Source organism: Brachycentrus maculatus, unplaced genomic scaffold, assembly GCF_059751285.1.
Source record: "Brachycentrus maculatus isolate JH-2025_06_01 unplaced genomic scaffold, ASM5975128v1 h1tg000589l, whole genome shotgun sequence".
Lineage (NCBI taxonomy): Eukaryota > Metazoa > Arthropoda > Insecta > Trichoptera > Brachycentridae > Brachycentrus > Brachycentrus maculatus.
Window position 1 is genome coordinate 1,666,041 of NW_028281329.1, and position 21,423 is coordinate 1,687,463.

The 21,423-nt window shown below is 29.9% G+C and overlaps 1 protein-coding gene across 1 annotated transcript in view; it reads right to left on the reverse strand.

The window, feature by feature from the left end:
- Window positions 1–21,423, reverse strand: part of Cht7 (chitinase 7) — a 130,342-nt gene that overhangs the window by 20,184 nt on the left and 88,735 nt on the right. Inside the window, exon 7 of the mRNA XM_088273549.1 lies at window positions 529–652. Coding sequence (XP_088129675.1) covers window positions 529–652 — 124 coding nt within the window. The remainder of the gene's footprint in view (window positions 1–528; window positions 653–21,423) is intronic.

The following is a 21,423-nucleotide window of genomic DNA, read 5'->3' on the forward strand; positions in this document are numbered from 1 at the left end:
TTGTGACGCAATGGAATTATTGAAAAGCAACGATACAATTGACAACACTGAAAATGCTAAGCAAAAGAATCAATGTTTAGTATCGAGTGTATTGTTGTTGCTTTTAACCTATGTCGCTGCCATTACAGTAAAAAATCTCTTTAAAATAACGTGTTTTTACATGTCACAGGTGTAGACTGACATAAAAATATTATTTATTTTAAGTATCATAAACATGTTTCCGAAATATTTATAAAATTATCTATTCTGAAATTCTACGAAACAACCATAGCCTGAAGAATGAAAACTTATTAAATAAGCAAAATAAAGATTTTTTGTAGAAAGATTATTATTTTCAGAAATGTGTTGATAATGCCTGCATAAATATCTTTACCATTAATACATTAATAAAATAGGTTACAACACGACGGATATGTACTATCGGGAAGTTAACATATGTAGTAGACTTGAAATGTGTAAGATTAAATATGATTTTATTAATTTAACCTTTCCAAATTACTTTAAAGTTATATAATAAAAGTAGTGTACCTGGCAACAGCTGGGACGTCATATCCGCTCTTGACGTTATCAGGACCCACAGGTACGGCAGCAGTCAGCAATAGACGAGGTCTCCTTATTTCCTGAGCCTCGGCTTCAAAGGCTTCACGGAGTTCTGGTGACAAGAGAAACATTAAGTATTAGGTCATATGACACACGTTAAACTTGTTATGTATCGTTAAAATACGAATTTATTTCAATTGAATATTGGATAAACTTGGACAGTTGTTTGTCTGAATTTTTAAAAGCTGTTTAGCTTAAAAAACGTAATAATTTTAATATTTAAAATGATTTGAAATCATTGTAAAATCGTAATTTTCTTAAAATCTATTGTGACAGGTGTTTGATGCATCCCGCATTATTTTCAAACGCACGCGGAATGAATCGAAATACGTATCTCAATAGATTTTAATGAATAGTGGTAATAACCAAGTAAAACTTAAATTAAAAATGGTTATTAATGTTAAAACTGTATCATCTACTTCTATGTTCTAGACAATGTTATAAATATTTTTAAAAGAGACACTAATAATTGTATAGTGATTCAATATATTGTAGAATGTGTCATTTGGCAATGTCATCCATGATTTTATGAATTGTAATAACCAAAAAACGAATTAATGATTTATTTAAGTATCATAAATTTATTGTTAGGTATTATCAAATATGCTCTCCGTACGAGGAAACCCAGTGAGGATTCATTATTGTATTTTGATATTTGTAATAATGTGTATGATAAATGAAATAAATGTAATAAATATGAAAGATATATTTAAATTTATTATCAAAACAGACTAAAGTGCTTAGTTGAAAATGGAAACAGGAATTTGAACCAAACAGTTACAATAGAAAGCTTTTGATTTTCGTAATATAATTTGATACGTTCAAACGCAGTATATCCTTGTTACGAAATGCTGTGAGCAATAATGGCCATACGGCATGTTACGCAAATGGAATCTGTTCAGGAGATCAGGATGTTAGTAAATATGTTCATACAGTAAAACCTAGATATAACGGACCTCTTCTTAACGAACTTCGAATATAACTGATTTAACGCTCTAATATTTATTTAATATTACCCTGGACTGGTCCCTGAAGTGCAGGCGTGATCACCTTGCCTTCGTGTAAGTAACGATCAAGATAACACTGCGTCAATACGATGCAGTGCCCTGTGCACCATTAGGTGTGGATAAAGGTTAGAAGATAAATATTTTTTAACATGCTTAGATTCAAGTGTCGCCGCATGTAAACAATTTTTACAGGCCATGATAATCACAAATTATATTACATCGCAAAACTTCAAAATTGCAAACAAAACTTGATTCCTTTTCCAAGGTAGGATTACCGAAAGCAAGCGTGTCGATATCAAACAGCAACGTTACTTTACGACAAGTGTCCGAATACGACAAATATAATTTTGTTTGTGTTTTGCATTGTTTATGTTTATCTAAAGCTTTTTAATTATTATTTTTTTTTTATTAAACTTACTTTCGGCTTTGACGGACACTTGCCCTCCCCCCCACTTGGTCCGTTATATCGAGGCTTTACTGTACTCATGTCCACAGCCAACATGGACCAAGTTTACGACTCCGTGACATCTCTAACGCTGAAACACTGGCCGACAATGCGAGTGCTAAGTTTGGCCCGTGTGAACCGGTTATTCGGTTTTAGGTTCCGTCACAAACTGGTTTATGTGCGAATGGTCCACTAGTTACTTGCATCAACGATGTTAACGTTAGGAAATGGTTAATGATTTATTGAGAGGATATTGGAGATTTGTTTGAAATGTACTAGATGTTGGGCAAGCTTTCAAAATGAGCTTTATTGTACATGTAGAATTGTAGAACACGACACTAAAATCTATTCACTGGTTTTGGTAAAGGAATTGCTTAAGATTACACTTATTATGATTCAATATAAGTGTTATGATGGAATATGGTAGTAAGCACCAAATCGACAAAACAATTTTGATATACATTTGATTATATTGAGTGACAATTATTTTAACGATTTATAACATCGTTAAGTTCTTATTTTATTATGTTTTTAATATAAACAAATATACATATTTTTTTAATATAGAAAAAATATTTATACGTTACAATTTTCTGGACACAAAGTTCGTATCTAAAATTAGATAAACTGCATCACTACTCTTTTTTGGTCTACCCTATCTGCACGATGGTGCAAAGGGCACCTTATCAGATTAATGCAGTGTCGACTTGGTCTAACAAAAACTAACACACTAATTATCACACCGCTTCCTCGCAGGGGTAGGCAGAGGAAATATAATGCCTTGCCAATCTTTGCAAATAATCTTCGCCTCTTCCACATTCATGAATCTCCTCATTCCTACCCATCGATTATTCCAACTCCTGTCCTGACCACTTTTAAGCATTTGAAATATGTACTTGATCATGCCAAATTTCCCTCAGTATTCCTTTGCTTCTATTTGCGACTACATTCGCCTCATATATTTTTATTACTATTCCTTCTTCATTCATTCGATTCACCTGCCCAAACTATCTCAAGTCAACTTTCTTAATTTTATCGATAATGCTTATCTCAGCCTTGTTATTATTTTTATTGTTATTTTTTACTTGAATGGTATTTTAAGTAAATGTAGGTATTTATTCATAAAAACCTACTATTATAAAGCAGTAAGTGTTGCAAAACAAGTTGCGAATTCTAGCTTCGACATCTATTGCCAGTATTCCGTATTATGCAATAGCAGTTTTTAAGACTGAAACGATTTAACCGAGTTCGCTACCGCTCGATGCAATTCCCTATCTAGGCGATTCTCAAACTTTACTCGTGTAAAAATAAAACAAAACCCCCTTTCCTGTCCTGCTGCCCTATGCCTTTTTTCTCCCGTATGGCTAGTTCTAGTACAGTATATAACACGTATTTATCTGATATCTTCCTAGGGGTAGAAGGCAGCCTTTATTGATGTCGTAACTTTGTATCTAGTACGTGTATTATATATAACAAAGTCTTAGGGTTAGGTTAAATACAAAGTCATATACGTGATAAATACTATTTTGAGATATAGGAGGTTAGGAGTTTAGAAATGGCATAATTAAGCCAGATTCATATTTCAGTTTAATATCGATTAAATCTATAATTTAAAGGAGCTGATAGATTTTTTTATTAAGTTTTCGTATATACTCGTACATATGCTAATAAAACACGTTCGTAAGTTATGTGATATTTTGATCATTGAATATTATGTTCTCCTTAATTTTAATAGTTAATAAAATTTATAAATTATTATTTTAAAGGAATTTTGCAAAAATGGCTTGCCATTGTTTGGATTTTTTTGTTATCTTTTCTTGTGATATTTAAATGTCATCAATAAATTTGTTTGTAATATTATAATTAAAGAAATATTTTTTTTATTCAAATGTTTACATGAATATATACGTCTCTATATCTGAGATAATGAAATAGTCCCAATATGAGTTTTATATAAAACCCCTGAGAATATTAAACAATATTCTATGTAATTTAATAAAATTGTAAAAAAAAGTTATTTTAGGATTCAATTTTGAGAAACAGAGCATTTTCCTTAAATGGATTGATCCAATTGTGACGCAATGCACATATAAGAGATATGTTCCCCAGATCTAGGCGATCAAAATGATTCAGTTGCAAATAAACAGAAGACAGTGTTGCATAAGGGATTATGTTCTTATATGAATTGTAGCCATTAGGTAATGACATAATAGTTAAGTAAAGCACACATAACTAATAATATTCAAAGCATTTGTGATATTAATTAAAGTGGATATTTACATAGATCGGAATATAGCGTCAATTATGTTGTGCCTCATGTGTATTATATTTTTTACTTTGAAAATGAGCCACATTGAATCTGAAATCGTATTAAATAAATGAAGGTATATTAATTGTAGCATTAGAAAAATAACTGTTCTGCCCTAGAATTTCAATTTGACTTCTCAGGTATCCTGTTAGATTCTTTGATCTTATCCAATCTAAAAAAATGTTTTTAATTAGAAACATTATATTTTAAATTTTTATGAAAGTATTTACTAAATATAAATTCCCATATACTTAAAAAGTATGTAGCTAATAATATATCTTTCAGTACGTATACTGTGGCAATATTTTTAAAGTCTTTATAAAATTGACCGATGTGTTCAATTTTTAACGAAAAGTAAGAATGTACTGTTGCCTTAATATTCATATGAGAAAACAAGGTTCGATATTCTAATAATCTGATTTTTTTCTATGTGTTATAAATGATATTGTGTCATAATATTTTAAATGTGTTCATACAAAGATATTTTAATTAAATTAAACATTGAATAATCCACTGAATTGAGTTTTATTTTTATTTACTAGTTTCGAAAACGACAAATTAAAACAACGAATAAAAATATATTTAGGTGTATATTTAGGTTAATAAATATAGGTAGGGGGGTTAAGGAACAACATTTTTTGTAAAAGGAAACATTGATAATAATGGTGACGTATTTTGAAACAGTATATTATTAATTATTGTTTTTATCTGGATTTAAATTTTTATGTATTTCTAAATTTTCTAAATTATTCATGACTTGACCTTTATTTGGAACAGAGTGTAATAATATAAGTGTATGAGAGTCAAATGAGTGGTTAGTTTCCATGATATGATTTGCGAAATTCCGAAAAATAGTTACTTGTTAGACCACGACGATGTTCTCTAATTCTAATTCTTAGACTTTTCGCAGTTTTATATATACACCTAAATATATTTTCATTCGTTAGTTTTAATTTGTACCAGAAGATGAAAACAATTGTCGTTTTTGAAACTAGTCGTAAATAAAAATAAAACTCAATTCAGTGGATTATTCAAGTGTTTAATTTAATTAAAATAATCATGTCATTCCACAAAGTTAATGCCGAATCAATAAATAATATTCATACAAAGATATATTCATACAAAAAAATTAATAACAATTAGAGTAAAAATGTAAGTGTCAAAACATGGTAGTTGTTATCGCAAATTTATTAATACCTCAACAGCAATAAAAGTCTTAAGATATGGAATAAGTCTGCGCAAACCCAGCAAATATCCAAATATTTTGCACTGAAAATATTTTATGAAATAAATAAAAGTTGCATCGATTCCCACCAAAACTTTATTTCAAGAAATTGGTACGAATAATTGAATGCTAGTTTTTAATAACGTGTCCGAGTGTAATTGTTTAAAAAACGACTAACATACAGTAAATTGCATAAAATAGATTGTTTCAACACAGCGATGGCAAACCACATTGAAATTACTCGAAAATAAATTCGATTGTTCCGCAAACATTCAAAACCATAACTAAAATTTATTCGATGTAGTGTAAAATAAAAATCCTTTCTCTTCTGTATCAGCAATCGGAATGCACTGTTATTTAACAATATTTTATGAATTTGCATTCAAATAACATGTTTCCATTAAAAAAAGATACATTTATTTCTTCTGTTAGAGCAAATCACGGTAAAAATAATCAAATTAATTTTGATGGATACAAAAATGCACGTTATGTTACATTGCGTTGTGCAATATACAAACCCGGAAAGAGATAATAATGTATTGACCAAAGAGTTACAAAAATATTTTTTACTTCAAATTTTAATTTTAAATAATTTTGGCGATTATAAATCAAATAATTTCAATAATCTTGGTACATGTAATTATTGAATAATGTCTTTTATATAAAATGTGCACCGTTGATTATTTCTTAGTAAGTTGATTTTTTGGCTTTCGAAATTACCTTGAAGCAAAACATTCAAAACAATACGTCATTTCTTGACAGATTTATCCTATAATTATTATTCCATATTAAGCTTTATTCATGAATTGATTTTTATAGCGCATTTAAAATAAATCTTATTTTGTAAATTGGGTATAATGAAATTGTGATTTAAAAAGTTAGTATAGGTATTTAAATATTTTTCCATAGAAAAAGAAAATATTTCCATTTTTCCAAGCAACAAATATAAGTTTTTTTTTAATTTAGTAATGTTTTATTTCAATGAGTAAATTAGAATTTAATTATATTGTAATACTATCAAAAGAGTTAAAATTAAAAAAAAAAAAAAAAACAATTTTGAATCATTTGCTAACGATTTCATTAAAAAGGTATTATAAATGAATGAGCGGAAATAATTGTGCTGAAATGCGTTGTTCACTTACCCATATATTGATATGGAATTTAAATTATCAGGATTTCCTAATGATCGTCCGTTTTAATGAAATCAGAATTTATGTTGAAAGATCATGATATAAGCTGATCAAACAAAATTGAAAAACCGATGGGAAAATCCATTTCTTATTTCCATTTGTCATATTGACGACGAAGTAACGGAGCTTTCAGATTTAAACCTTATATTTTTATCACTACAATTGTAAATAGTCCAGCTGTCAAACAATTAAAGTGTATTAGGATATTTAAGATTCTATGGAGAAAAAAAAACTTTTGAAAATATATCACGTAAAATAAATGTAAAAAATCAAAGTGCTGGCCTCGACGAAAATGTTTTATTATGGCTTTAAATCTATTTAACTAATCGAACAACGTACCTACATTATATGATCGTAAAAATCCCGAACGACCTAAGTCAGCATGAAATTGTTAAATACGGTATACTTCAGGCTACTGTGTAGGCCCGTTATCATTTATTTTATTCCTAATTTATGTTTTGTTTGAAATTTTAATAGAAATTGTATTGTTCAGATATTTAAGAACGTATTTAAGAACGTACATATATATAACAGACATTTTTTGTACATGAAAAGCATTGTAAACTTTAAACCTTAATACCACTTCGTCAAATATATGCCCTGGTGATAAAATGATTATCACGGGGTCATATTATTCCAAATCTGGGATTCATGAAGTAGTATCTTAAAGTAGTATTTCACAAATTGAACGATGAATGAAGTGTGTTATCAAACAAAAACGATTACATAAATAAAATTAAAAATATCTTTATTTTAATTTACGCAGTTAGAGGATATTGTACATATGGCGATATATGGTAAGCATACGTAATTTTGATATCTTACGTATTAGATTGTTAAAAACGAAAATGGTCTTGTCATTATATATGAGTAATCAATAAATTAAATGGCAGTACAAGAGCATGTCGTGAACGTATTGAGAAAATTTCCATCATCAGATAGTTATCTTAGACTCCCTTAACTTCCTTATTATTTCTGGATTGGGGCTACAAAAGACAACTTCAATATAAGAGCAATAATATAAAGAATAAAAAAAAAGGTTTTTACCATTTAAATAAATTTAGCCGTAACAAGAGGTTAAAAAAACGATTATTTTATACACATTTCTGCACTGTAGAGAGGTGAATAAAGAATGTCTTCTTCTTCCTGGCTTATTGTTCCTGTAGACTGCTAGGGTCAGCTCTCCTCATCCTCAGGTCATAGGTCCTTCTGTCCTGGACAACATCATCTAGGCCATGCCTTCGAATCATGTTATCTTTTTGCATCACCCATGTATTCTTTGGTCTTCCTCTAGATATTTTTTGAGGAAAGTACTTTTCTATTGCCCGGTTAAATACATGTTCGGGTTCTCTTCGTCCTATATGCCCATACTATCTCAATTGTCTTTCTTCTACCTTCCTTCAATGTCTGTTACGCCCAGGCTTCCACGAATGCGAATAAATATAATGAATGAATATAGAATGTAGGTACTACTAAATAACGGTCTTCTATAATTATAAGCCACAGAGCCTCATAGTTTTAAATATTGCTGGTTGTTTTGTTATTATAATATAATTTTACACCAAGTACAGCCTTATTTCGTAACATGTCTCGTCATTAGAGAAGAGAATCACGAAGTATCATCATTATTCCGTTATTGCCAACTTTAATAAGATCGTCATTTATTATTTCGAGTTACTTGAGCCACGATTTGGCATCGATTTATTTTGTTTTAGACGATAAAACAGTTTAGCAACGCTTTTGATAAATTTTACAACTTGGTCACATTTTCTATTGTTATTTTTTAAATCTTTGTGTATCTCGTAAAAACACGTTTCACGAAGTTTAACAAAACTATTAAATTAAGTAATTAATTACGATCTTATTTTTCGCTTTTTCTACTAAAATATGAGTAGACGTTTTGTTTTATTTAACTTAAGCATTTGTTTCGTGTTGATTTGATTTTCCGATATTAAAAAAATAAATCATGATAGAATAATTTAAGCCGTCTTCAATTACCTAGAAAAGCTTTTAAGTGGAATTGCATTACACCAAAAAATTACAAATCATAGCAATTTAAAAAATCTACCTGTCTATTTATACGTGTGGGTGTATGGTTAACGCGTTTAGCCACCTTGTTAGGAATTCAATGTTGGATTTCCAGCGGAAATCAAATTAATAAATGAGATTTTGAATAAATATGTATGAAATAGTATTCTTAAATGGTAGGTGAAACGCTGGATCAATCAACCTTGCCTTCATGTAAAAAAAAAAACGATGATGTAGTGCCCTATGCACTATTAGATGCAGATAAAGATAAAAAGTCATGGTGAAATTAAAATACTCAAGGCGTTATATTTTAACATTTTAAAAAAATCTTGCAATTTTTCCATTAGCTTATACCCAGATACGATTGGCCTTTATCCAGATATATAGACCTATACCTATATGATACGAAAAAATACGTGTTTCAAAAATATTAAAGTGTTTTCTTTATTTTACGAACGGTTGAAGTAAATTCACGGCAATGTTTGTCTGAATTTGGAGAACCTGTGATTTAGCTAAAAGTGAACGTTCGAAGTAAGAATGGTAGGAATGATTTCTGTTGAAGGACAAATAATAAAAACGAAAACGTGATTGGTTCATTAACCGAATAATAAAAATAATATTCAATATTCATATACTGAATTTATTGTATTTTAAACATTTATGCTATAAAACCACGATTATTTTCTATATGTATTTATTTCTTTCACTTGGAGTTCCTTTACTTACGATTAAACATATTCTCCAGAAGAATCTGGAGCGTAGGACTTACATACTTTATCATATAATAAACAATCAAGTGAATATCGATTTTCACGTAAACATTTTGCTCTACGCATTATAAGGTGCGGATATAGGTCAAAGTGGACACTTTTTAAAAACACATTTAAAGTTTTTTTACATTGTTTTTTGGCTTCTCAACATAGACGAAGAAGAATATGGAAGTTTGGGTATTTACAAGGCTTGCGACCGTTATAGGCTTTTAACGGTCGTAAGTTATCACTTTACACACGTGTAACATTTACCAATTTTACTCATGGTTACAACCACAATACAAAAATTCTTGAAACTTCTAGATATATTGATGTAACTCATAATAGAGTATGTACGAGTTCAGAACAGCCATATATAGTATGTTGGGATGAGGAAAGCTTTCATTAACCAGACTCTTTTCATTTGTATGTGAGATCCGAATCCTGGATTATTCACATAGTTGAAAAACGCTTGTAAACATGATTTTAAATTTATTTAAGCTTATAATATGACAAAAAATTAATGTAAAAAATAATTCCTTTTACAAATAATCCAGATTTGTAAACAAGTATTTGGACACACTCAAAATGTTATAAAGTTTTTTTTCAATCTTTATTAACACGTCATTGCGATATTATTCATTTCTATTCTATTCAACTCCTTGAACAATTTTATTTCCATAATTAACTTATATCATCCCTCAAATGATAAACGTCTCCCTAAAGTACCGTAAATAACCGCCAAGATAATCTTAAATTAAAATAAAGGGAAAAAAACGCAGACCCTAATTTGTTCATGATCTGGAAGAGTAACTTTTCAACGATAATAAGGAACTAAAAAGGTATTAAAAAAACATATCATGAGATTTGGAATGCAGCCAAAGTTAAGAAATTAAGCTACCTTAGCAAACAGCCTATCCGCTGGTATACCTATGTTTTTCTGTAATACTAATGCATAATTTTTAGGATAGTAACGAGCTTTTAATTTGGTTAATGGAGAGATAAAAAAACGAAGTTTTTTACCACGAATTTAATTAATCTTTCTGCCTCCGTAGTGTAATGGTCAGCACGCTCGGCTACTGTTCTGGAGGTGCCGGGTTCGATTCCCAAGTGATTTTTTCACATATTTCATATTTATTCAATATAACCCTGGACTGGTACCTGAAGCGGAGGGCTGACACCTTTCCTTCATGTGTAAACCATCAAGATAACACTGCGTTTATACGACGCAGTGCCCTATGCACCATTAGGGTACGGATAAGGGTTTTATTATTTTATTATTATTAAATAAATTGAACTGTACTTCTTTAAAAAATTCGGTAAGTAAACCATATTTTAAAAAGACCTAAAATACTGTATGGCATCAATAATTCATTTTCAATTAGTCTGGAAGTTCATGGTATATTTTTAATATTCACCTTCATTATCTTAATAATTTCTCCTTCTGACAATCCTCAAAAAAATATGTTTTCTGGGCTTTTCCTATAAAAATGTTGACAAAACGTTGCGAGTGATAGGTTAGAACATGTTTTTAAGACAAATCTTTTACTGCAATGGCAGCGCCATCTGTTGAAAGTAACAGAAATATATGGACTGAAAATAAAAATTTTAACGGAAAATAAGAGTCGCTGAATTATTGTACACCTACAAGCATCGTGAATTTAATCATACGTATACGAAACGCATGCTTTCCTTTTTTCTTTTTCATTTAGCTTAACTAACCCATAAAAAAGTATGGCTGAGTAGAGCTAGTATTAAAATAAACGTACTCAATAATGTATGATGTAAATATATAACATTTTTTTGACATCTCAACATAGATGAAGATGAGTATGGAGGTCTGGCCATTGACGAGGCTTACGACCGTCATAGGCTGTAAATGCGACCCGTAAATGCCCAGACTTTCATATTTCAGACTTTCATATAGACTTTCATCCATGTTGAGATGTCAAAAAAATAAAATGACAAATTACTCCTTTACTTGAAGATAATAACTCCTATAGTAACAAATAACTCCAATTATATAATGGATGTGAGGAGAATGGAACCATCCAGACTCCCCCCCCACATCGAAATGTACGGCCAACCCTATGGTAGACGACTCCCGGGCAGAAAACCAAAGAGATGGATCGATAGCTGGGAATCAACATTGCAGGAGGCTAATTAATCCCTCTTAAAAACAGGCCACACGGCCTGCAACAAGATGAAGAAGAAGAAGGTGAAGAAGAAGAAGACAAAGAAGAAGAAGAAGAAGGAGATTTAATGGAGAAATCCAGATTTGTGAAGAAGTATTTGGACAAACTCAAACGGTTGTAAATAAAAAAATTCAAACCTTTATCCTGATGGTGCATAGGGCACTGCATCATATAAACGCAGTGTTATCTCGATCGTTAACACATGAAGGAAAGGTGATCAGCCTTCCGTTTCAGGTACCAGTCCAGGGTAATATGGAATAAATATTAGAGTGAAAAAATCACTTGTATTTATTTGCCCCCCCTGGGAATCGCACCCGGGACCTCCAGAACGGTAGCCGAGCGTGCTGACCATTACACTACGGAGGCGGACATAAATAAACGCAGAACGTTAATAATAATAAAATAGCTAGGTATTTAGAGGACCGAGGTTTAGAAGCCATTATTCCGTTCGCATTGTTGTTACACCTAGTAAAAAGGTAATATGCTTCCATTTGCATAAATGTTATACTGCTTTTAATGGTTGTTTGGTCGAATGCACCTGTATTGCCTAGTCGTTACGGTCCTCACAGGGGATCCGTTGACCATGACACACTTCCACTAACGTGATTTGAAAGAAAGAAAACAAAATCCGATATTGAATACCATTCAAATACCTCATCCTCTACAGAAAAGCAGCGTAAACAAGAAGTTTGAATCCACGAACAAAAGAAGAATGAAAAATTATTTTAATTTTTTGAATATTTTTCGCAGAGACTTTTTGGCACGTTTTACAAACTTTATAAAATGAGATGGTTTGGACGTGTAGAAAGAATGAGTGAGGAAAGAACGGTATAACAAATTTATGAGGCGAATGTAATTGGAAAAAGGAGCAGAGGAAGACCGCGAAAAATTTGTCACGATCAAGTATGCCAAATACTTGAAAGTCAGGTTAGGAGTCGAAACAATCGGCGGGTATGTATGAGGAGATGCATGAACGTGGTAGAGGCAAAGAATGTTTACAAGGACAGAGTGGTGTGGCGTTCTATTCTCTCTGCCTTCCCCTGTTAGTTAGTTAGTTAGTTTGTTTTACCTGGTAAAGACCACTATTTCTTAAAAGCTATTATGACACGTGTTTCGATTCGTTCCGCATCATTTTTAAGTTGATGAAGAATGCATCAAAATACGACAATAGATTTTAAGAAATAGTAGTATTTAGAAAGTAATTCTGAAATTAAAATCGTATTAATGGTGTTTATAAAAATAGACGATTCAATGAATTTCATCTAAAAATAAAACAAAAGTTGCTGAACTTCATAAGTTTCATATTTATATTGGGATTTTGATAAATTTTAATCAGTTTGCAGCAATTTTTTAAAACTTACTATTTTTCATTAGGTACGGGAGAAAATAACCCTCTTTATACTACACTAATTAATATCATCTTATTTTATAGAAAATAATGAAAAATTAAGTGTTTTATCTTTAGATTTTTTACAATCAGGTTAGCACGTTGGCTACCTTAATGAAGTTTTTGTGTTCGATTCCCTGAATACTTCAAAATAAATAAGCGTTTTTTCACTAAAATATTACCCTGAACAAGTACCTACCTTAACCGCAAGACCCTTGCTTTCATATAATAAACGATTAAATAAACATTGCACCAAGTTGACGCAGTACCCTATGCACCATTAGGAGCGGATAAAGTTCAGTAGTAAAAGAAGTAGTATCAAGAAATAAAGTCAAACAGTAATATGTATGCACTTAAAACTTTTTTAGACCGCAGCATCATTTTGATCGTACAATGTTTGCACTTCAAACAAAATATTGCTTCGAATGGCTCTGCCAAATTTCTGGAATCCAATACGCGATTACTCCAGTGGAGAGTCACTAGAGATTTAGAGGAGGAAACTCATAAAGTCAAGAGTACTACAATGTCACTGGAAAATAAAAATATGGCAATATTTCTATTTCCGCCAACATTTTCCTAAAAAACTCTGAACCTTAGAATAAACTTTCACCTTAAAAATGTAAAAGTTGAGGTTATTTCGTTTAGTTGCCGTGCGGTCTTGGGCTCGATTTCCAAGGAATCAAAATAAACGTTTTTTTAAACAGTCATATTTATTTGACTAGGTACCTGACACACCGGATTGATCTCGTTATCTTTACATAATTAATGATTGCTTTAAAACGATCAAGTGCAACGCCCTATTTGTCATAGGTTCGGGTAGTCAGAAGAAGAAAAACTATATTGGAAAGAAAGTAGTGCAGTTTTCTGTTTTTGACGTATGATGAGTATGAAGAAAGATGCCATAAATCACGGGAAAAAATGTTTTGACTCACGTGAAATGAAGTCAAAATGAATACGAAAAGTTTTAAGTATTTTAGTTGCAAACGTGATAGATTCAAAAATAAGTATTTTTGTGAGAATTGCTCTCGAAAAGGGATTAAAGAAACGTGTCGTAATTTATCTCCATAGTTTTTCGTTTTTACGTTGTCAAATTGATAAATTATTTAAGCTTGAGAAGCTTTTGAGAGCAGAGAATATGAAAAATAAAAACTTTATTGGAGACATAGAGTCGCGAATACTAATAAGAAGATAAGGATTCCTTTTCTGTTTTCGTGCTGTCTTTTTGTACTCACTGACTCGGTATACGAGTATTGACAATGTATTACAATGACGGTTAATTTCATTTCTCTTAACAAATCGTTGTCTAAAATCGTTGTCTTTTTTTAAATCCAAGATTCGTGTTCACTATATATTCTATCTTTCTTCTTCTTCTTTTTCTAGATCCTAAGGATCTGTTTGTGCCTCCGTTTGTTAACTCCGTTTGTTGCCTTGAGATGTTAACTCCCAGCTGTCTTTCCACCTATTTGGAGGTCTGCCTGGGGGTCTGCGTCCTTCAGGGTATTCACTATATACAAAAATATATTGTCTTATTTTTAAACTTTTTTTTAAATGGTGTATCATTGTCTTGACGAAGAGACAGGTACATCACGAAATCTCCTTTCATTCTTTCTATTTACAAAAAATATTTTCTCCTTTTATTCTTTCTCTTCGAATAAATATTTAAATTTATTCATGAGTCAACATATTTCATAACACTTGAAGTATTATTTATATTTTAACGTGGTTTTAGAAAAATAAAACTGACTTTTCTGATTTCTATCAGGTTGAAATTCGCAGTTATTCTGATGCATTTTAAAATAAAAATAAAAATTCAGTTACTATAATTTTTAAAGTAATTCAAAATACAGAAATTGATTTAAAATTTCTCGACCAGAAGAGTTATGTTCGCCATAAACCCACTCAAATAGTGATATCGGAAGTTATTTCCGACTTCAACCCCTTCCTACTTCCGACGGTCACGGCTGGGCCATGAATCAGCCCCGGCGCTGAAAACTGAAAATGTAAGGGTTGCTACCGAACTATCTGCCGGACCAGTATGTTTGTATGCGCAAATATTTTATTTATGAAGGTGGGTAACTTGTGTTTACTTTGTGCCAGGAAAATGCTCAAGCCGAATATTCGTTATTTTTTCAGTTCACGAATTGGTTTTATTTGCTTTTGTCGCATGAAGTTAACTTATTTTGTATTGTTGAATTTATGATAGAGTGATATTAATATTTAATTTAAAAACATGAATATATAAAAACATTATTTAAAAAGTCATTTTTACTTCTTTATACATATTGTATTCTATTTTTCAATTCAAACCCTTACCTGCACCCCAATGGTACATAGGGCACTGCATTATAAATACAATGTTATCTTGATCGTTAACACACGAAGGAAAGGTGATTAGCCCTACGCTTCAGGTACCAGTCCATGGTAATATTGAATAAATATTATAGTGAAAAAATCACTTACATTTATTTGATCCCCCCTGGGAATCGAACCCGGGACCTCCAGAACTGTAGCCGTGCGTGCTGACCATTACACTACGGAGGCGGATATCACATATTGTCTACATTTAAAAAAAAATCTCATACTTATGATGAAAACAGAATATTGCTATTTTTATAGCTATACCTTTTCAACAAATAAAAGAATGGTATATTCCAATCTTGAATTCTGTAAAAAAGCTCTAAAAAAGTAACACAAAAACGTTTCAAATTAGATTTTTTAATTAATTAAGATTATTGAATTTGCCGATTATTTTTTTTTAACAATAAGTTGAGAAAATTTCTTCCTTACTTGTTACTCAATACTTAAAATAATTAATATCACTAAAGTCCCATTTGATATGGTTCTCAAAACGTTTTCAATGATGGTTTCGTGGAATTTTAAAGATTAATCTTGGGGATGAAACGATTTGCTGCAAAACCAGTAAACTTTGACATTGAAATATGTAAATTTCCTTCATAGTTCTTTTAACCAGGATTTGGCAACTAAAGGTATTCTATGCTAGTCCACCTGTCTGTCGGCTTATATTGAGAACCAATAAATTATCGAGTTAAACCTTTAATACTATAATATAGATAGGTATGTATATAAAATACTGATTAAATAAATGTATTTAACAAGCTTAATTTTTTAAATTTTATAATTAAAATCTTAAAGTCCAAAATATAAATCACAATTCTAGTGCAAACATATTCGTTGCGCGAATTCGTTTATTCTTGTTCAAAATTAGTTTTTTAGATTTTTTAAAAATATTGTATTTCAAATAACTTTGAAATACAATATTAGTTTGTTAGACTACATTTAAATATAATTTTTACCCAATATATAATTTAGGTATTTAACTGTGGTATTATTAACACATTTAATGTTTATGTGTCTTTTTCCATAATGTATCAAATACGCAATAAAAGTACTGAGCAGTATAATTTTTATAAATAAAAGATGTCATAACATTTTATTGGATTTTTTATTGATAAACAGCGAACAGTTTGAAGCATAATGTAAAAATTCTTTTAGTATTGTTTTTCTAAAAGATATTAAGGCTTGATAGTTGTAAAGTATCACAAAATATCTATGATGTATTTTATATATTTTTTTTAAATATCACGATGATGAATTATTTGGGTGTATTTTTCAACTAACGTAACCAAATCTAAAGAATTTATAACTTTATCGTATGTTTATATTTATAGTTATAAAAACTAGCCGAATGGTTTTCAACTGGCCTTGCATTATATTCGATATTATCGTTTATTGACGTTATTTATATTTATTATTAGGGAATTTAGTTTTTTTACTTAACACAACAATCTCAATAAGATTAATATTTAAATGAATACTCAATACGGAAACATTATGCAATAATAACAGATTGTTTCAAGGTTTAATCAATATTATTATAATTTAAACCCATAAGTTATACTAAACATATTTCAAATAATTTATTACATGTGTTATTTAAGTAAAAATTTTACAAGGATTTTTGTACAAATATTCCACGTTTATAGAACATTTTTCTTTCCTATTCACAAGAAATTGTGTTTATTGTCAATTAATTTAAAAATCGTGAACTATACGTAAAATCCTACAGTTAGTTACTTTTCAAGTTGCTATCAGAATTCAGCCATGCGTTATCGTCGTAAAGTCATTTCAAGTAAACTCTAATTATAGTTGTCTATATATGGAAAAAATGTTTCAGACCAATAATGCAAATATCCCGCGAAAAGTATTTTATACTATGGAGTAACTCCAGTTGGGTGCTATTGAGCGCCTTATAGAAAAACCAGTAGGTTAAATGAGAAAGAAAGTAATATGAAAATACGCACTTATTTTAATGCAACATTGTGTCAAAATTTTAAAACTATCGGTAAATTACTTCAGATGTTTCAAATGAATGAAAAATTAAAATTATGTATATATATTCTTTTACAAAAAAATATGTGCTTAAAAGATTGTAAGTTGTGTTCAAATTTCAAAGCAATTGGTGAATAATTTTAGGAGATTAGATTCTTGATTGCTCGAATGAAATTGTATTGAAGGCGTTTTTGTTTCAAACGGAACACTTAAACATGGTAGGTACATAGCGATTTAAAATACTTTAATTTTAAATTTACTTCAATTTATCAATTTTTCAAACCATTATCCGCACCTCAGTAGTGCATAGAGCACTGAATCATATAAACGCAGTGTTTTCTTGATCGTCAACATATGAAGGATAGGTGATCAGCCCTCCGCTTTAGAAATTCTAATTATAGTACATTTTATTACACAGAGGAATATTCTTAATTTAACAAATAAAATGAGTTTGCAAGTGGTGATAAGATTTATTTGTAAAAATTTAAAACGAGACTAACCTACGTTTATGCTTTGAGATCTCAATGGAGGTCTGTTTTCAACGTTCTCTCGAGATAAACCTGAGATAAATTGAACTGAGAGAGAGGAGCTTCCAGATAAAGGTATTTTTAATCCCGGAACCATCGTCGCCGAGTTCTGATCATATACGAAAGTTCACCTGCAATTTCACCAGTAAACTATCGTTACAAAGACCACAAAGCTTAGAGCTTGTGAACTATGGAATCGAGAGAATTTCAAATTTCAAAGAGATGAATGAGAACTATTAGCGGGAGCTTTTAGAATAAGATAAAGACATTTAAAAGTATTATTTAAACAGAGGTGTACTCGATTCATAAATAATAAAAATAGCCAATAATATATATTTTTTAAATCTATTAACGGAAAATATATTTGGTACTTCGCAAATGACCTGATGTTTTTGTTGGGTTCAAAATAAAGATCTGTGTTATTAAATCGTTTTTGTAAAACCATGTAATTTGACAATTATTACACGAGAAAACTACTCTACATTTCTTATTTAAACTTTTTTTCAGAAACCCAAACATGTAATCTTTTTTTACATTCTTCTTAACCTAGCACTCAATGATACATAGAGTACTGGATCGTATGTAAGCAGTGTTATCTTGATCGTTGAATGTATGGAAGAAAGGTGATCAGCCCTGCGCCTCAAGTTCCAGTCCAGGGTAATATTGAATAAATAGTAGAGTGAAAAATCACTTAAATTTATTTTGACCCTCTTGGGAATCGAGCCCAAGACCTCCAGTACGGTAGATTATAACGCTTTCACAACACTATTGAGGCGAATAATCATTTCAAAAATGTATAATTTATGCAGTGCCATTTTTGTCAAATACTTCACTATCTTTTTCTATACCAAGGCTAAAATAATATAATGCGATAGCACACTAAAGGGCAGTATCACAGCAAATAATTTAATATTTTGCAAATGAACGTACAATTTTTTTGAAATGATTTATTTTAAAATAAACTATTTCCCCATTTGCTATATTTGGCTTTTAAAAGTACATTTATGAGTACATGTATTAAATTAATGCCATTATCATTTAAAATTAGTTTTGATTTTTCAAATGTATAAATGAAATTTTCTTTCCTCGAGAAGATTGTTTGCAAAAGCGATGTTATAAAATGTCTTATTCCGTCCACCATTTAACGTTACCTGCACATAGTAAATCTTCGTTTATCTGAATATTGGAGTTCAGATTCAATTAGCCGATAGCCTGCAGACCTCTCGTACTATACCCCATAGTGTCGTACGGACTTGTACAGATAGACACAAAAATATACATTATTTTAATTATATTTAAGTAATTTTATTTTCGTTATTCTAAAATTTTTATCTCTAATTTTAGGTAGATATTATTTAATGTTTTCGAAATAAGAAGATTATTTAAAACAAAAACTGCGCTACACGAATATTAAACTTTATAAGATTTTGAGTGTGTCCAAATTATCATTCACAAGAAAAAAAACGGTCTCTGCTTAAATTTTATTTCTCATATCAACCATAAATGCTGTCGCGAACTTACACATGAATATAACACGAATTTGTTTAACCCTGATGATGACAAGGTTCATGCCGAAATAGGTTGGAGAAAAGTACCAATAAGAAGTGGTAAAAACAAAGTAGTATTAAGTAATATTTTAAACTACATATTTTCATAATTTAATTATTTTTTTACGATCGAATAAAAAATGGTGTGGCTGGTTACAAATAAATATAAAACTGTAAATTAAACAAGTAATTATTTTATTATTTAAAGATGCCGCTAGCAAAAATTAAATGAAAATAAAATTCCTAAGATTTTTTTGAGAATGGTATTTAAGCAAGACAAAAATACGTTAATTCGCTTTATCACATTGAATTTTAATACTTTTATGATAATTGTAAGGTCAGCATAAGGAACCTTGAGAATTAAGAGCAAAAAAAGATTTTTTTTTTGACAACACGCTTTTTTAGACAATGATCATATTAAAATTTTATTTATGAAAAAATATAAGTTAAAAAAAGATTTATATTTTTCTAATACAATTTAATTTTCAAAACTTTAATATGATTTGGTATCATTTTTTTCATAACACTGTGTACTATTGTACGTCAAAGTATCAAGTATGTAATTCAACAGTATACTAGTAGGTTTGTATGTTATGTAGAGCGGCATCAATTAAACCGGATCGCTGGGGTCGAACTGATTCAACTAACGTATTTCTCTCAACTCCCGGACCTCGTAAATTTGGTAATTGGATATTGGTGACAGGGTGGTTTGGTAACTTGCGTACTTTGCCAATATAAATCTTCCGTGAATTCGGGTGGTAATTTCTCACGCCACTAAATACTAAATATATATTGACCGATATTTAATATTTAAACCTCATGGGATTCAAGTGTCTATATGTGTGTAAATATAATGAAAACTGAAATTATAACTGAAAATAAAAAAAAAGTCTCAAAAACATTATTGAATAATTTTATATTCTAATTCTTAAAAAATAACCTGTTTCAAAAACATTGATATTATTTTTTTGTTTCTTTTGTGTCCATTTTAAGTTTTAAATTTAAGAAATTGATGAAGAACGAACTCTTCAATAACCTTATTTATTAATCGAAATTTCTCGTTCTTAAATTGGAACATGCTTGAAAAATAGTAATATTTTATTGTTTGTATCCTTTGCGTCAAATTAATGCTTAAAATTTAGGAAGAATGGACTCTAAAACATTATTGAATAAAAAAAATGTTTGTATATTTTGCATCAACGGATAAAAAAGGAGTATTATGAGTTTAAGAGGCTTTCTTCGCACTATTTAATTGAAAAATGCTTGAGTAAAGTTGATTGGAAAATTAAAGAATCGACATGTGAAAGTTTCTCCAAATGATGTTATAACAATAATAATAATTCAAGTTTATTAACGATAGAGATTCGTGTTATTTACTGTACGTAACTTATCGATACATCTGCCAATTATGAAGATGCCATAAATTTCTAAATAAACGTCTATTGGACACTAGTCACACAAGTGCTTTGTCTATCAATTTTCTGCGTGTATTTACATTTTTATTTTTTAAATACAATATTTAATTAGAGAGTACCCGTGTATTACATAATTTTTACTTTCTCCAGGATTGGTAATGTATAAATAAAAAATTAAAGATTGTAGGTATATAATTTTGATTTTTTTTAAGTAAAGGTTCATAAATTTTAATGACATATAATATATGTGTTATTGATTGCAGTTTTATCGATTGTGGCTACCCATTGGTATAAAATCCAGACACCATATTGCAATTATATGTTTTAAAATTAAAATAAAACCTGCTACATTTAAATTGAAATTATGTAAAAGAACCAATAAAAAAATCCACCGGGATATGTATCAAATATTACAAGCATTCGATATTTTCTATTAGAAAATAATCATAA